The 15,223-nt window shown below is 43.5% G+C and overlaps 1 protein-coding gene across 2 annotated transcripts; it reads left to right on the top strand.

The window, feature by feature from the left end:
* Positions 1–826: 826 nt before the first annotated feature.
* Positions 827–14,499, top strand: LOC124140322. Of its 2 annotated transcripts, XM_046507845.2 has the most exons (6): positions 841–1,034; positions 6,215–6,360; positions 8,130–8,186; positions 9,940–10,079; positions 10,731–10,875; positions 11,284–14,499. In XM_046507845.2, exons 1-6 carry the CDS (start codon positions 971–973, stop codon positions 11,440–11,442), a joined length of 711 nt encoding a protein of 236 aa, XP_046363801.2. In that variant the 5' UTR covers positions 841–970; the 3' UTR covers positions 11,443–14,499. The 2 variants fall into 2 exon arrangements, with proteins under 2 accessions (XP_048239835.1, XP_046363801.2); XM_048383878.1 differs by lacking the exons at positions 9,940–10,079; positions 10,731–10,875; positions 11,284–14,499 and adding an exon at positions 9,412–9,932 and having other exon boundaries at positions 827–1,034.
* The last annotated feature ends 724 nt before the right edge of the window (positions 14,500–15,223 follow it).

Below are 15,223 nucleotides of genomic sequence, written 5' to 3'. Positions count from 1 at the left end.
ACGGATCATCATTGTTAATAGCAATGGTGACGCTACCGGGACGACATCGTTCGAGATCACGTTCTACCCTTCTACCCAAATGCAGGGACGTAACGTCACGTTTGCAGCAGGATAATCCACGCACACATGTTGCACGTGTTGTAACAAACATTTGAGGCAGCAAAACATTTCTGGACTGCCCTGACCGGCTGTTTCTCCAGACCTCTCCCCCATAGAATATGTCTTGGGTTAGATGCAACGATGCCAACGACAGGGCCAGCACCAGCCGGACTAGCTCAGTTGGACCAATCTTTGTTTAAGATTTGGAACAACACCCCCAGGCTGTTTTCAATCATCTGGTGCCCTGAATGCGCCCCCACTGCCTCGCCCGTATTAAGGCAAATGGTGGTCATTCCCGATATTAACAGTGTTATTGAGTTTCTACACCACCCCTCTGTCTCCTGTTACCATGTGGTAACGTTTCTAGGTTTGTCAGCACCATACCCGTGCTCGTGGGTTTCACCGAAGTGGTAAACGCCTGAGGCCTGCATCACTTCGGGCTTTCCTCCCACATTAAGCTGACATGCCGCAATATAACTGGAATACTGTTAAAAGCGGCGTTAAACCCAACTCACTCACTCACTGTTACCATGTGTGTAAGGGCGTTACTTTTTTCCGTTAGTATACTGATGATACGATGACAACCAAGTCAGCAAACCTCACCACCCGATCCTGTTAGTCGCCTCTTACAGCAAGCATGGGTTGCTGAAGACCTATTCTAACCCAGATCTTCTCGGGTTCTTTCTGTTTGTTTGTTTGTTACGGAAAGAAGCGAGTGGTGACGAATGGGATATACGTAGTTTCGGAAACGAACGATAACGAGGCGCTTGTGAGGTTGTATGTCCCTGTTTTTCCGGGTTCAGTTTCCAGATCAGATCAGCTTGCCAGGAGGACGGGCGGAAGCACCACTCACACATAACAGTACTCTACCATGGCAGCCAGACATGGACAAAATACTGCAAACGGAATCATATCAATAATAGTCTTGGTGTTCGGTGAGTATAAAGACTTGAAAAACGTCATCGTGCTATGTTTTAAAATGGAGAACATCCTCGTCAGCAACATGTTGGTGATTCACAACTCAGTGTCACACGAAGTCGGGGCGCGACTGGGATGTAATAAAGGAATTATTCAAGTAAAATTTTCAAGTATACTTTTAACGTACTAATTTGTTTGTTTTTAAAGGGGCACTGATCTAACGCAATTCTCCGGACTGGTTGTTGCCTTTGTTATTGTTTTTTCCCCCGTGAGTACCCGGATGATACGCTACGCAGCTGAGCGTGACCAGAGACTGGGCTACCGTCTGCAAGGACAGCTAAATAAACTTGGAGGCTGGAGGCAATCCAGTTTTATGATGTTAATGAACGTTTTTATTCAGAAAATAGGCCAACAGTGAAAACACAAACGGTTTCAAAACGGCGTTGCGCCACACGTACAGTGCAACAGCTAGTACAGTATTATATGTTAATTGCACTTTCGATGATCTAACCTTTCGATGATCTAGGGGGATCGTTTCTCATAATGCAAACTGTTCTACATTGTAAAGTGACTGTTATACCGTTGAATCGCGACTCGTCCATGCCAGAATGGGTTATTTTAACTGTATTTTAAATAATAGATTTTAGTGTCGCGATAATATTAACTTCCTTATTAGTTGAAAGTAATTTTCCTGATTGAAACAGGAAGTTAATCATTCGTACTGGGTTTTCTTATCATGAGTAATAAAACATAAAGAAAACACATTTCCGCTTTTATCGGATTTTTCATATCATAATGGATATGTTTTTGTCGCTTTTATTTATTTACAAATATCATCTTATTACCTCATCTTCGATTATCGATTAATTGATTACTTTACAAAGGTCCCTGTAGCGCACCTGTTGCACCTGTTGCGAGCGACGTATGACGTAATGGACGTCTGTGCCGCCCGTATCGCCAGTGCCCCTGTACTTCTTTTTGGTTTCTTTATTTTTAACGCCACACTCAGCAATATTCCAGCTATATGACGGCGGTCTGTTAGCAAGCGATTCTGGACCAGACAATCTAGTGATTCATGAGCATCGATATACGCAAATGGGATAAAATGAAATCCCCCAACCACACGACCCCGTTAGTCGCCTCTTACGACAAGCATGGGTTGCTGAAGACCAATTCTTACCCGGATCTTCACGGGCGATGCCCTCTGTAAGTATGGATATTATTTGGAATAAAGCAAATATATTGTCATGAATGGAAGTGTATGGAATATTTTGCAATGTGTTTTGTAAGAAGCCTAGTGTCACTGGTAATCCAGCACCACCTAGCGAGAGAAGTAGGGATTAGCCAAGCGTGTGTGTCCGTAGAGTAACTGTAGCATATGCAAGGGTAACAATCTCTCTATCATATAAACAGAATTATAAAATAATCGACATTGAAGACGTTTTGTCACCCACTCACTGGGGGCACGGGTGGCCAAGTCGTCTAAGGCGCCGCGATTCGCTGTGCAGAGTTGCGTCCCTTAGGCACGCCAGAAACCTATGATTGTGGGTTCGAATCCCGGTTCGCCCCGATTATGTTTCTACGTCTGTCAGTACCCTACCCGTGCTCGTGGGTTTCACCGAAGTGGTAAACGTCTGAGACCTGCATCACTTCGGGCTTTCCTCCCACATTAAGCCGACACACGTGATATAACCGGAATACTGTTAAAAGCGGCGCTAAACCCAAATCACTCACTCACCTACTCACTTTTGTCACCGCGTATGGATACAGTGCTGTAGTGAAGCACCCGTTGTCATGTTGTGCCCAAGTACTGGAAGCCATGTACAGAAAGACGAACGCATCGCTAAACTCCTTCCTAAACTTATTGCGAACGTTAGGCAGCCGTATATTGAGCAAGTAGACACTGAATCAGTGCATGGAGTTCTTAAGAGGTGTACATGCTGGACTATCTCATTTGCATATTTATTGGATGAGTACAGTGGTTCTATTTTCAACAATGTCGAATGCGGTAACCTCTATGATATTCTCTGCATGTTTTTTTGTAATATATGGAGAATCAAAGAAGCGTCTGTTCATTATTAACGTTGCAAATATTTGCCCATATACGTACGAGTATCCCATTTGTATCATTCGTCACCACTCGCCCCTTTCCGTAAACTGCAAGAAGACATTCGTCACCACTCGCTCCTTTCCGTAACCCGCAAGAAGACATTCGTCACCACTCGCCCCTTTCCGTAACCTGCAAGAAGGCTTGTCCCGGAATAACACGAGTTGGTCATGAATGCTATTTGTATTTGAAGGGCAAAGTTATGATTTAAAACCAGCTGAATGAACTTCAGAAGACACGATAATCATCACTGTGTCCGACACGGATTAATGAAAGTAACTCAGTCCGGTACATATAACTGATAGACGTGTATGGAAAGACTGGCGTCCCCGCGGGTGCCCAGTTACCTATACTGGACATAAGAGTCGACTGAAACGGACCAGGTGACAAGGGTCAATGACCTGGATGTTCTTGTCAGTGTATCCCCATGGTCCCTGGTTGGCCCGGTGTAGTACAGTCCGTCCTGTTATTGCCGGAAAAGGTCTTCAGCAACCCATGCTTGCCATAAAATGCGACTATGCTCGTCGCATAAGGCGACTTTCGGGATCGGGTGGTCAGGCTCGCGTAGATCGATGCTCATGATGTCAATCACTGGATTGTCTGGTCCAGTCTCGATTATTTACAGACCGCCGTCATATAGCTGGAATATTTCTGAGCGCGGCGTTAAACAACAAACCAACCTAGTATAGGTCTCCAGCAAACAAAAAGAGGCATTCTATAACGTCATGGTGCCACGTCACCAATAGACTTTCATGGACGTTCTTAAACTTTGATTTACGACTGATATGTCTGTCATATAATTCTCATCACTTCTTGGCATGGCTTATAATCCTTGTATAAGTCCGTGCTGATTGCCATTTAAATACTGTGGATTTAGTGGAATGATTCTCTGAGCGGGTTCTTCGCGTCGTGTCCGAATAAATATATATTCTGAGTAAAAAGAAAGTTTCACGACATTTCCTTGCCTCGGCTTATTTGCCTCGGTTAAACAACAAACAAACAAACAAATCTTATGTAATGTTTCATGACATTTTGCGGAAGTATTCTCTTGTCATTGTGTGGTTGCAATCGGAAAACACATCTGTGACCTAGATACATTGCCCTTTGAGGGAATACGAAACGGTCCGGTACTGTAGCGCAGCCAGCACAGAAGGTCAACTGTGTTTTTATGCCGCATTCAGAAGGATCCCAGCTACTTGACGGCGGCCTGTCAATAATCTAATCTGGAATATGCAAACCAGCGATTGATATCATGAGCAACTATTTACGTTGACGGGTTTGATGAAATACAATCAACAAAGTCGCCGAGTCATCACCCCATCCAATAATTCATCTCTCACAACCATCCTAGGTTGATGGGGACCTGGCCACCTTACACGATCTTAAAAAATTACGACTGGAACTCTTCCCCTTTGTGAGGTAGGACACCGGCACTAGAGTTACCTACCGTGGCAGGTGCTCTGAGCAGACGACGAAGCGCAGTAAAATGGAGGACTTTTGCGTAGGGAAGTCAAAAAGAAGGAGAAACTTTTCGGCCACAGAAGTAGAAATTCTCACTGAAGAAGTTGGCAGCAATTGGCGCTGACATTTAGTGTCGACCATCTATGCGTCATGAAAATATGAAAAGTGTATGTACATATGGACATCAATACATCACCGGTTGAGGGGCGGTGGGGTACCCTAGTGGTTAAAGTGTTCTCTCGGCACGCCTAAGACCCGGGTTCGATTTCCCCACATGGGTACAATGTGTGAAGTCTACTTCTCGTGTCCCTCGCCGTGATATTACTGGAATATTGCTAAAGTTGCACGAGTTGGTTGTTTCTCATTTCATTAGCTAACTAAAACACTAAGATAGACACGTCACTTCTATACAGACCAATCGGCCAAATCACCCACTGGTGATACTATGCTCGTCGTTTGAGGCGACTTTAGGGATAGGGTGGTCAGGCTCGCGTAGATCGATGCTCATGATGTCAATCACTGGATTGTCTGGTCCAGACTCTATTATTTACAGACCGCCGTCATATAGCTGGAATATTGCGAAGTGCGGCGTTAAACAAGCAAACAATCAAACAAACCAACACCGGAAGTAGTGAGGTGTTCTGGTACATGCCCATGACAACTATTGAACATGTTTCCAATGGCATTTACAAGTAGGAGTACTAAGCAAGGATGAGATATATGCATGAACAACCTCTTAATTACAATTGGGAGAGACGTCTCGGTCTTGGTTCTAACACCGCTATCAAGCAAGTGATGTTGTGTGGTGTTAGAACCTACCCTGCAACGTTGCTCCTAATTGTTATAAAGAAACTGTTCATCCATATATCTTATCCTTACTTTACCTCTCTAGAGATTGGAAGAATTTACATTATTAGGGTTCAGTATGCCTATACAGTAAACTACGGTTATAACGAACACGCTTATAACGAACTTACGGATATAACGAACTTACTTTTTGGTCCCGACTACTTGCTGTTGTTATGCTGTATATATGCTTATAACGAACTACGGTTATAACGAACTAAAATTAGTAGTCCCTTTGAGTTCGTTATAACCGTACTTTACTGTAATTGTAACTGGATTATTCAGATCATTTGCCTATTCTGACAACAATCATCTAGTTTGATCAGTGGGAATTTCGGCTAATGACGATGAACTCTGGTGACAGTGGGGCTTCAAGTTAAGCTAACTAGCCCTTAATACCACTTTTGGTTGTATGTTGTTGAAAGAACTGTTGTTTTGGATATTGGATTGCTGCCTCGTTACTATTGTTTGTCGGAAATATCCATCGTCATGTCATGTTGATTGGGGGTCGTCTAAGGCGCCGCGATTCGCTGTGCAGAGTTGCGTCCCTTGGGCACGCCAGAAACCTATGATTGTGGGTTTCTCGGTTTGTCAGCACCATATCCCTGCTCGTGGGTTTCACCGAAGTGGTACACATCTGAGACCTGCATCACTTCGGGCTTTCCTCCCACATTAAGCTGACACGCCGTGATATTACTGGAATACTGTTAAAAGCGGCGTTAAACCCAACTCACTCACTCACTCACGTTGATTGTGACCTTGCACCTCCCGTGTGTTCTTCAGGAGTTATCATCAGCAGCGTGGCGAGTGCATTACTTCGAAAGTTCATCAGAAATGACGAGGGAGACGTCAGCAACATCGTCGACACCACCAGCCACCGCAGCGTATTTCCCTACGCAACGTCGCCGATATGGACGCTTGGCTTGTTTGTAAGTATCGTGCAATCGTTATTTATTTCCAATTTGGTTTAGGGGTGTTCAAACCAACTATGTTGGGACTTTCCATTTGGGTTTAAGAGTGCACAGTCTATGCGTATACCCAAATAGTTGTATATTCGTGTCAGGGGAATTACGTATCTTTACGAGCGCGTGGGGATTCGGGGATAGAAGCGACCCCCAGTATCTTCTGCTTTAAAAGGTGACTGATATGGAATGGGTCATCAGATTCTGTATTTTTTTTTATTGCGTGTCATCATACCCCGACGACATGGGACATTGCTCATGATACCGATCACTGGTTTATCTGAACAAGACTGATTAGTTATAGGCCTTCAACAACCCATGCTTGCAGTAAAAGGTGACTATGCTTGTCGTAAGAGGCCACTAACGGGATCGGGTGGTCAGGCTGGCTGACTTGGTTGATGCATGTCATCGTATCCGAATTGCGTGGATCGATGCTCATGATATCAATCACTGGGTTGTCTGGTCCAAATTCGAATATTTACAGACCACCGTCATATAGCTGGAATATTGCTAAGTGCGGCGTTAAACAATAAACAAACAAACAAACAAAAGTTATAGGCCGACGTTACATAGCTGGAATATTGTTGACTGACGTTAAACAAGATTCACTCCAAATGCAAACACGAATTCTGTTTGGATTTATAAACTTACAAATCAATGTAAAAATTCCACCTTGGCCTGGGGGCACGAGTGGCCCAGTCGTCTAAGGCGCCGCGATTCGCTGTGCAGAGTTGCGTCCCTTGGGCCACCCCAGAAACCTATGATTGTGGGTTCGAATCCCGGTTCGCCCCGATTATGTTTCTAGGTTTGTCAGCACCATACCCGTGCTCCTGGGTTTCACCGAAGTGGTAAACGTCTGAGACCTGCATCACTTCGGGCTTTCCTCCCACATTAAGCTGACACGCCGTGATATAACTGGAATAATGTTAAAAGCGGCGTTAAACCCAACTCACTCACTCACTCACTCCACCTTGGCCTCTTTTTTTTTAGTCATTAGTATTTGTCAACTCTGTGTCCAGGTGATATGTCTTTCCGAACTCATACGTATAATCACGGACTTGTATAACCAGGTTATATAGGTCCGTGGTATAATCAGCCAATCAACTGAGATTGATGATTAAACGGACAAATAGTAATGACATTCTTGATCACACGGAAAGGATGACGTTTCACGGAAGGATGACATTTGACGGTATGTTGCTGTTTCACGGAAGGTTGACGTTTCACGGTAGGATGACCCTGATGCTTCACGGTATGTTGGTGATTAACGGAAGTTTGACGTTAACGTTTCACGGTAGGATGACGTTTCACGGAAGGCTGACCCTGATGTTTCACGGTATGTTGATGTTTCACGGAAGGTTGACGTTTCACGGTAGGATGACGTTTCACGGAAGGTTGACGTTTCACGGTAGGATGACGTTTCACGGTAGGATGACGTTTCACGGAAGGCTGACCCTGATGTTTCACGGTATGTTGATGTTTCACGGAAGGTTGACGTTAACGTTTCACGGTATGTTGACATTTTACGGTATGTTGCGGTTTCACGGAAGGTTGACGTTTCACGGTAGGATGACGTTTCACGGAAGGCTGACCCTGATGCCTCACGGTATGTTGGTGTTTAACGGAAGGTTGACGTTAACGTTTCACGGTATGATGACGTTTCTAGAAGGTTGATGTTTCAGGGAAGGTTGGCGTTATCTGCAAGATTGATGATTCACGCTCTTCCACTATTTCAGTACGTCTTCCCAGGCCTGATTGGTTTCATCTCCGCCTTCGTCAAACAGAAAGGAGTGGTAAGTTCAAGATACAAGTCAAACTGATTTAGTCGAAATGTTAACATTTTATGAAATTAGACATCAGATCAATGTAAAATCGACTTTCTGTGCCCTTGGATTACTCTCGTGCTGCTCCCCGTCCTGTGTATGTGGGTATATGAATGGTGGTATTGGGCGATACAACAAACTGACACAGTGTCGTTCTAAACACCTGTTCCAAACTTCGGGCGTTGATGGGTGGCCCAGTCGTCTAAGGCGCCGCGATTCGCTGTACAGAGTTGCGTCCCTTGGGCACGCCAGAAACCTATGATTGTGGGTTCGCATCCCGGTTCGCCCCAATTATGTTTCTAGGTTTGTCAGCACCATACCCGTGCTCCTGGGTTTCACCGAAGTGGTAAACGTCTGAGACCTGCATCACTTCGGGCTTTCCTCCCACATTAAGCTGACACACGTGATATAACTGGAATAATGTTAAAATCGGCGTTAAACCCAACTCACTCACTCACTCACTCACTCACTCACTCACTCATGAAGGAGGAATTGTGTAAAGGTGACATTACATGATGTACTGAGGTATATCCAAAGAAACATGAGTCAACTGAGCAGTTTTCGCTGTGACAAATCTATAAAATAAACAGGGGTCTGTGGATAAAGTTGAGCAACGCGCTGTTCTATACCCCAAGTACTTAACTCAAATGATAGTCTATTGTCTACGGTAAATCACTCACATTGTTATCTATTGTCTACGGTAAATCACTCACATTGTTTTCTATTAACTACGGTACATCACTCACATTGTATTCTATTGTCTACAGTACATCACTAACATTGTATTCTATTGTCTACGGTACATCACTCACATTGTATTCTATTGTCTACGGTACATCACTCACATTGTATTCTATTGTCTACGGTACATCGCTCACAATGTATTCTATTGTCTACAGTACATCACTCACATTGTATTCTATTGTCTACAGTACATCACTCACAATGCATTCTATTGTCTACAGTACATCGATCACATGGTGTTATATGTACTCCAGTTCATCACTCACATGGTGTCTATATACTCCAGTACATCACTCACGTGGTGTCCTATATACTCCAGTAAATCATTCATATGGTGTCCTGTATACTCCAGTACATCACTCACATGGTGTTCTATATACTCCAGTACATCACTCACATGGTGTTCTATTGTCTACAGTACAACGCTCACATGGTGTTCTATTGTCTACAGTACATCGCTCACATGGTGTTCTATTGTCTACAGTACATCGCTCACATGGTGTTCTATTGTCTACAGTACATCGCTCACATGGTGTTCTATTGTCTACAGTACATCGCTCACATGGTGTTCTATTGTCTACAGTACATCGCTCACATGGTGTTCTATATACTCCAGTACATCACTCACATGGTGTTCTATATACTCCAGTACATCACTCACACATTGTTCTATTGTCTACAGTACATCACTCACATGGTGTTCTATTGTCTACAGTACATCACTCACATGGTGTTCTATTGTCTACAGTACATCGCTCACATGGTGTTCTATATACTCCAGTACATCACTCACACAGTGTTCTATTGTCTACAGTACATCACTCACATGGTGTTCTATATACTCCAGTACATCACTCACATGGTGTTCTATATACTCCAGTACATCACTCACACAGTGTTCTATTGTCTACAGTACATCACTCACATGGTGTTCTATTGTCTACAGTACATCAATCACATGGTGTTCTAATGTCTACAGTACATCGCTCACATGGTGTTCAGCATCATTTCGCTCGTCGTCATGGGGATGTTCTTCCTGGTTGGGCAGCTGGCTATCTTGCGCCTCGCCACCACCGACATCAGCGAGTGTGTCCCCGTGGGAAGTAAATGTCAGTGCTCGTAAGTCTAATCTGTAAACATTTGTGTTTACTTCTCGTTTCTTGGTTGATATATAACCTTTAAAGAATTTTATTTTTTAAGTTTGTTAGAAACAGAAAAGTATCTTAATGCAATTAGGGATTTACATTTTAAAATATTATTGTGAAGTTTAGATGGGGACCATTACGATTGAGAAATAATGAAGGTAGGTGGCAAAACAAATCGACATTTGCATGAGAAAGTGTCCTTTTTGTGATCGTGGTATAAAGGAAGAATGGCATTTTTCACTTGCATGTGCTACTTATGATTCTATATGAATTAAGTAATTACCAAAGACATGTATCACTAATGTAAATATTCATATCTTCAAAAAGATAATTGCCACAAAAGATCCTTAACAAATGAAATCCCTATTCCTGTATATTTATCCTGTGTATGAAAGAAGAAAGTATGTGTTAAACAATGTTTATAATGTTGTATATTGCCAATAACATTCTTGTAAATTGTTATTTGTATATGGGTATTTGGCCTTCATACAGAATAAAGTTGGGATTTGTTATAAAAACGTTGCAGGACAAGGATGATATTCCAAACCATTATCTTGGAGAGAGGCAATTTTAAGACTCTCCATACACTGTCCATTATGATAGATTGTGATATGGAATTTTGCAGGAATTCTGGGCCCGTATCAATGACTTGTGACGACATGCGCAGCATCTACACCATGACCATCGTTCTCGCTCTCGTCTTTGTCGTAGCATGGATTCTCTCCCTTGTCGGCACTATCCTGTCCGGCATGCTCGGCTGCAGACGTGAGGTAAGCGGTCCCTTAACACGTCTCTACGACATCAGTAGAACAGCTGTAAACATCGGAATATGGTTTGATTGAATATCTTCTAAGAGGCGTTGGGGCAGTGGGGTAGCCTAGTGTTTAAGGGTTCGCTCGTCATGCCGAAGACCTGGGTTCGATTCCTCACATGGGTACTATGTGTGAAGCCCATTTCTGGTGTGCCAGAAACGTTATATTATGGGTGAGATCCCGATTGGCCCTGATTATGTTTCTAAGTTTGTCTGCGCGATTCTCAGCCTCGTTGGTTTCACCAACGTTTTAAACACCTAACACCTGCATCACTTAGGGCCATAAATGTCTCCAGCCTGACACGTCGTGATGTAACTGTCCTAAGCAACGCTTTAACCCAAACTCCGTACTTCACTTTCTTTACAGCCTGTGGGTATCATCATCCAGAGATCCCCCATGACCACCACCGTCTACAGTGTGAAGCCGGGGATGATACGGACGGCTCCGACGGGCTACACTCCCCTCCAGGTGGAGTATCAACCCCAGACGCGAGACAACGCTAACCTTGTCACCAACATGTTCTAGTGCACCGGAGGATGTGGTCGATTACTCTCCAGCACTAAAACTGATGTTTCTCGTCAGAAGCTTGTTTTGAAATGACCAGGCATCTTCGAAATCTCTCTTAAAGTCCAGTTTCCACTCTTGCCGAACTGGGCTTGAATTTCTGGGCTCGATCGTAGCGCTACCAATGGCTATTACGGGCTATATCCCTTCTATGTCCCTCCTATTGACCAATCAGATTCCACCTGTCATATCATATTTCTTTCAAGCAAAATGGCGGCGCCCAGTTAAGGCGATCTGACCGATGATCAAGATATATATTGTAATAAAGCGGATCTAACCTCGCAAAGTGCATCAAATCACGTGAGCACCTTGATTAAAAACATGAAAAGATTTGTAAAATATCTGTCAACGCCCAGTTGACGACACACATCTTTTTCAAATCCTGCAGTCGACCGAAATCTGCATGTTGAAATCCATTTTCTTTATGAACCGGATGTCGATTTCGTTACGCGTTTTCGATTGGACTATGAATAGTCTCGTTAATCCAGCCAAAATATAACTCCACAATCGCAGTCAAGTTCAGCTGGGTTGGGAACCCTTGCGTCGGGAAGATGTGACCAGGTGACCTGGCTTTTTTTCTCAGCTGATTCTATATCGCTTGCAATTTCACATATGATCTTGCAGATCACCTCATAAAACTCCTCTTTAAATGAACATGGGTCCAGAATGCCCAACCTTTCTGTCAAAAGTTACGTCCCTCAACTGCCAGGATCAACGGCCGTGAATTCGTCTTCAAAATTCGTCCCGATTATGATCCTCGGTTTTTCAACACCTCAACCGTGCTTTTGGCTTTCATCAAACTGGTGATTAAACGTCTGCATCTTGGGTGACCTGTGGCTTTCCCACATTCAAATGTTGTTGTATTCTCTCGTTCTACACGTATTCATTCACTGTGGCGTTTTATACTGACTTATATGATACTTGCTGGGTCTGCGAATTAGTCGGAGGTAAACTGCCGGGCAACGAAAGTACACATTTGAAAATTGGATTTGACGTTACAAGGTTGAAATCAGTCACCTGTTGTGAGATACCCATTGATATGAAGCATGTAATATCGCCAATGACATCATCATCACATAGATTTCCATCGCATAACAATGTTTTGTTTATTTCATTTTTAGCCAGCTTCAAACATGGGTGTATACTATCTCTTGCCCGGAAGTTTAAATTCTCTCTGAAAGTCGAGTAATATTGTGTATCTGTGTTGTTGTTGTTGTTAAGCCTTTTCATGAGCTGTGCAGAGTTGCGTCCCTTGGGCACGCCAGAAACCTATGATTGTGGGATCGAATCCCGGTTCGCCCCGATTATGTTTCTAGGTTTGTCAGCGCCATACCCGTGCTCGTGGGTTTCACCGAAGTGGTAAACGTCTAAGACCTGCATCACTTCAGGCTTTCCTCTCACATTAAGCTGACACGCCGTGATATAACTGAAATAATGTTCAAAGCCGCGTTAAACCCAACTCACTCACTCACTCATTAAGCCTTTTAAGTATATAGTACAGCGATTTGGGGACCTTTTTATGAAAAGCATGCTAAACATTCGCTCGATAAGGTCGGAGTTTCAGAATGCCGTTAGCGTTGTTAAAAGTGAGGCTGTGACATGGAAGCGTTGTGTCCATAAATAGGTAGCATTCCTGATGACAAGAGGAATAACATTTACATACTGTTCACTGTGAGCATTAACTCTCCATGCTCATTCGCACATTCGGAGTTCTGTTGAATTAAACTGACGGTCAAAGAAAGTAGGGCGGTCGGGTAGCCTCGTGGTTAAAGCGTTCGCTCGTCACGCCGAAGACCCGGGTAAAATGTGTGAAGCCCATTTCTGGTGTTCCCCGCCGTGTTATTGCTGGAATATTGCTAAAAGCGGCGCACGCAAAAACTCTCCGGCGCACGGAAACAGTTAGTTGTCTGATGACGTCACGTGGGATACATGGCCATTCTTCTTGGAGGACCTGGATCAGGACCTCGTTGGCAGGATGAGGTCGCTGTCGAACACGACGATCCATGACATCCCAGATGTGATCTATGGGGGACATGTCTTCAATGGACGTAGTTAGCCTGGGTCTGCCTGTTCTTGGCCTGTCTGATGTCTGTCCGGCCTGTCTGTGACGTTGCATCAGGTTGTTACAACAACAAGGGAGCAACAAACGTTTTATCAATGTGGGCACGGGAGGCTCCCATCTGTATCATGTTGGGCATTTTTGTGGAGTTCTTTATCAGTGTTAATGTCTGACGCGTAGTTTTCGCATTTGTTTCTCAAAAAGCCGTGTCGTGGACGTATATCGCTTTCTGCGCAGAGCATTGCTTCGGTTTGAACTTGTGTTTTTAAAGTTTTGCAGTTTCATTTATAAAGTTGTGAAACTTCTTCTAAAGTCTCCAGAACACAATTTTATGTGCGCTTAGCTCAGTACTCAGTTAAGCTCAGCTCTCACGTGATATCAGTGTTAAATAAAACAAACCTTCAATCGACATAATATGTTCTTCCCTTTTTTCGATGCATTAATGTGGCCGAAAACATGCATTACTAAATACTAAAATTCAGGTCCTGTAATATGGAAAAAAGGGATGACGTGGATGGATGTATTGTATTATGGAACCAATTACTTTTTAATTGGGAACAAATGTCAGTCTTATTTTCAGTGTATATTTGTCTAAAGCAGCCGTATTGATTTTCCAGCAGTTGACAAAACGAAGGCATATTGTTACTTCGCTTGTTTTCAGAGGGGCGGTACGGTAGCCGAGTGGTTACAGCGTTCGCTCATCACACCGAGGACTCGGGTTCCATTTCTGGTGTCCCCCGCCGTGATATTGCTGGAATATTGCTAAAAGCGGCGTCAAATCATACTCACTCACTCACTGTTTTCAGATAAACATTCCAAAAAAGCATACCAACTGGTGTTTTTTTAATTGTATGTTTTTGTTCAGTGAATATTTGAAATTACATCGCTTCTATTTCAAGGGACCTGGGAGTTTCAGCAGTCTATGATATTGCTTTAATAAACTCAAATGTTTATCTTCATCGGTGTCAAGTGTTCATTGTTCACTGAGAAAGTCGTTCAATGGACTTGGGTAGATCGATGGACGGGAGACGCCCTTCCCCGCTGTCGAGAGTCACGCGTGAGTTAATCACAGTATACAACGCCAAGTGTGGACAATACGGGATAATGGAGGATGTTTTATGGACCATGGTTTAACGTTATGCTTCTGTGATAAGCTCTTTGGTACCGTGGTGTACGTAAGTCAAAGGCATGACCTTAACGTGTATTATACATCGTCCTGTGGTATAATGTACCAAAGGAAACCCTGAAAATTAGCTGAGAGTTACTTCCCTTCCCTCACAAGCTTATCATCGCTCGACACCTGGATTATATACCCTTCTGTCCGTGTGTTATAGGCAGAGGACCCTATTTCTCAGCATTCTAGTTAGTAAATATAGGGATTGCCTAAAAGTCGGGCCGGGCCGGGCCAAGACGGGCCAAAGTGTTATTGGCTAATTACTTAATTATCGGCGATCATATCTACATATTATTGATGCAACATACACACATGACACTACTGAACAATCACCAATCCAAAACGTGCAGCATAATTAAGTAATTCGGAGTAAATCACTTAAAAACTAGAAAGTGGAGCTGTGTGTTAGCGTCGCTGATCTAGGTAACATGTAAAAGAGCAATCGTTAAACGAAATAGGATTTGACACGTATCAAATACTTCTAGCTATCGTCATACGAATTTCCATCT

Source organism: Haliotis rufescens, unplaced genomic scaffold (assembly GCF_023055435.1).
Source record: "Haliotis rufescens isolate VD_foot unplaced genomic scaffold, xgHalRufe1.0.p SCAF_5, whole genome shotgun sequence".
Lineage (NCBI taxonomy): Eukaryota > Metazoa > Mollusca > Gastropoda > Lepetellida > Haliotidae > Haliotis > Haliotis rufescens.
This window is presented reverse-complemented; position numbering and strand designations above follow the sequence as displayed.